Source organism: Micropterus dolomieu, linkage group LG14 (genome assembly GCF_021292245.1).
Source record: "Micropterus dolomieu isolate WLL.071019.BEF.003 ecotype Adirondacks linkage group LG14, ASM2129224v1, whole genome shotgun sequence".
Lineage (NCBI taxonomy): Eukaryota > Metazoa > Chordata > Actinopteri > Centrarchiformes > Centrarchidae > Micropterus > Micropterus dolomieu.
Genome location: NC_060163.1, coordinates 17,958,625 through 17,960,212, shown reverse-complemented (window position 1 = coordinate 17,960,212; position 1,588 = coordinate 17,958,625). Strand labels below are relative to the sequence as shown.

The 1,588-nt window shown below is 44.3% G+C and overlaps 1 protein-coding gene across 1 annotated transcript in view; it reads left to right on the top strand.

Moving 5' to 3' along the window:
- fam53b (family with sequence similarity 53 member B) overlaps positions 1-1,588 on the top strand; it is a 15,697-nt gene that overhangs the window by 4,928 nt on the left and 9,181 nt on the right. The window contains exon 2 of the mRNA XM_046069336.1: positions 1,420-1,576. Within this exon, the coding sequence (XP_045925292.1) occupies positions 1,562-1,576 (15 nt within the window). The 5' untranslated portion in view covers positions 1,420-1,561. The remainder of the gene's footprint in view (positions 1-1,419; positions 1,577-1,588) is intronic.

Here is a 1,588-nt window from a genome sequence, read left to right as displayed (position 1 = left end):
AGATCATATGCCTATGCAAACACCACATGCAGTATGTCAGCTCCCTCAGGGTCTTTTGCCCCCCCCCCCCCCTCACACACACACTCCACCCAACCACCCGCAACCTCTGATGTCGCCTCTTTTGTTTCCCACGGTGTCTCATCTTCTGCACAGAGCTCTCTTTTGTTCCCCTCATTTTTTTGTGCCTGCAGTTGTTCTGTCATTCAAACAGACACTCTCTGACCTTGCAGGCATCCTATGACCGCCTTGTGCCACTGCACTTTTTCAGTCCCCTACCTGACATAGCCTCATGTGGAACTGATCTGGTGGCCTGTGCAATGATTATATAGATTTACATCTGTGGCTAATCAGCTGTTTTACTGTAACCATGGTGCAGCACTAATGCGAAGAGGGTTGTTTTGATAACCGCAAGGTCAGCTATTCCCAGCCTGCCAGTATTCAATTACACAACTTTGACTTTGCTCTATTCCTCTCTGTGTGCTCCAGTGTGGAACACTTTGAGGAAACTTGCTCTCTCAGATGACTGATAATCCTCCACACGAACAGGCAAGAACAAAACAAAGTATAGAGGTCCAATTTTGGTGACACGGTGACCATGTGAAAATGCAGCATACTTTCAATTTGAAGACATATATATATATATATATGGCGACCTTGTTAATCAAAGCAAGTGTTTGCTGGTAACATTTGCTTGCTCACTTGAGAATAAAAGGAGCTTGTCTAACCACTGACCTCTCTTGAATTTGTCTTAAATGCGTTGAACAGGTTTGCAAGAGTGCCGGTGTGGAGAGTAATCAACTAACAGTTGATTTATCTGTGTTTTGAATGTATGTGTGAGATGAGCTTGAGGGTTCTATAGGGAACGCCACCAACAATCTGTCTTTTGAGTATCATATTTTCAATGCCTGTAGGCCTGAAAGGTGGCTGTGAAAAGTGGAGGACAGTAGGCTGCAGACAGCTCGGATTCACAGTAGTTACAATAGCATAGAAATTTCTCAAACGGTACCTACAGCACAGTCCACTTCTCCACAGTCTCGATTAGCATACTGAGGCAGAGAAATGGATTATGGTGCAGAAGTGGTTTGAAAAGTTTCTATGGAGGGTTTGACACTTAATTACACTTTCTTTTGCCTGACTCTTTGTTGGGATTGGAATCCAGTGTAACTGTGTGTGATATGTGATATCCTCCGAAGAAGGAAGCTACTCACTCACTTGGTTGTGAGTATTTGATACTCAAAAGATACATTTTCAGTTGAATATTTCATTAGGAGAGCACAGGGTTTGGTCTCCATTGACGTTGTGTTTCAGAGCCTCAGCCCCCCCCCAATCCAACTGGATTGTTCTCTGCTTATATGGTCGACAGAATGTCAGAAATGTACTGAATTCTAATCCTGTGCTCATCATTGTGTGTCTGCTCAGGACTGGGCCGAGGAGTGAAACACATTCCTGAAGGAGTTGAAGGCTGCTGTCTTAAGCTTATGAGAAACCAGCCTGCTGACAACATGCCCATCAAGATGGCCACCAGCTTTTCTTGCCCTGACTGCAATAGCTCAGGAAAAAGATGTGTGTTGCCATGGTGATCATATAC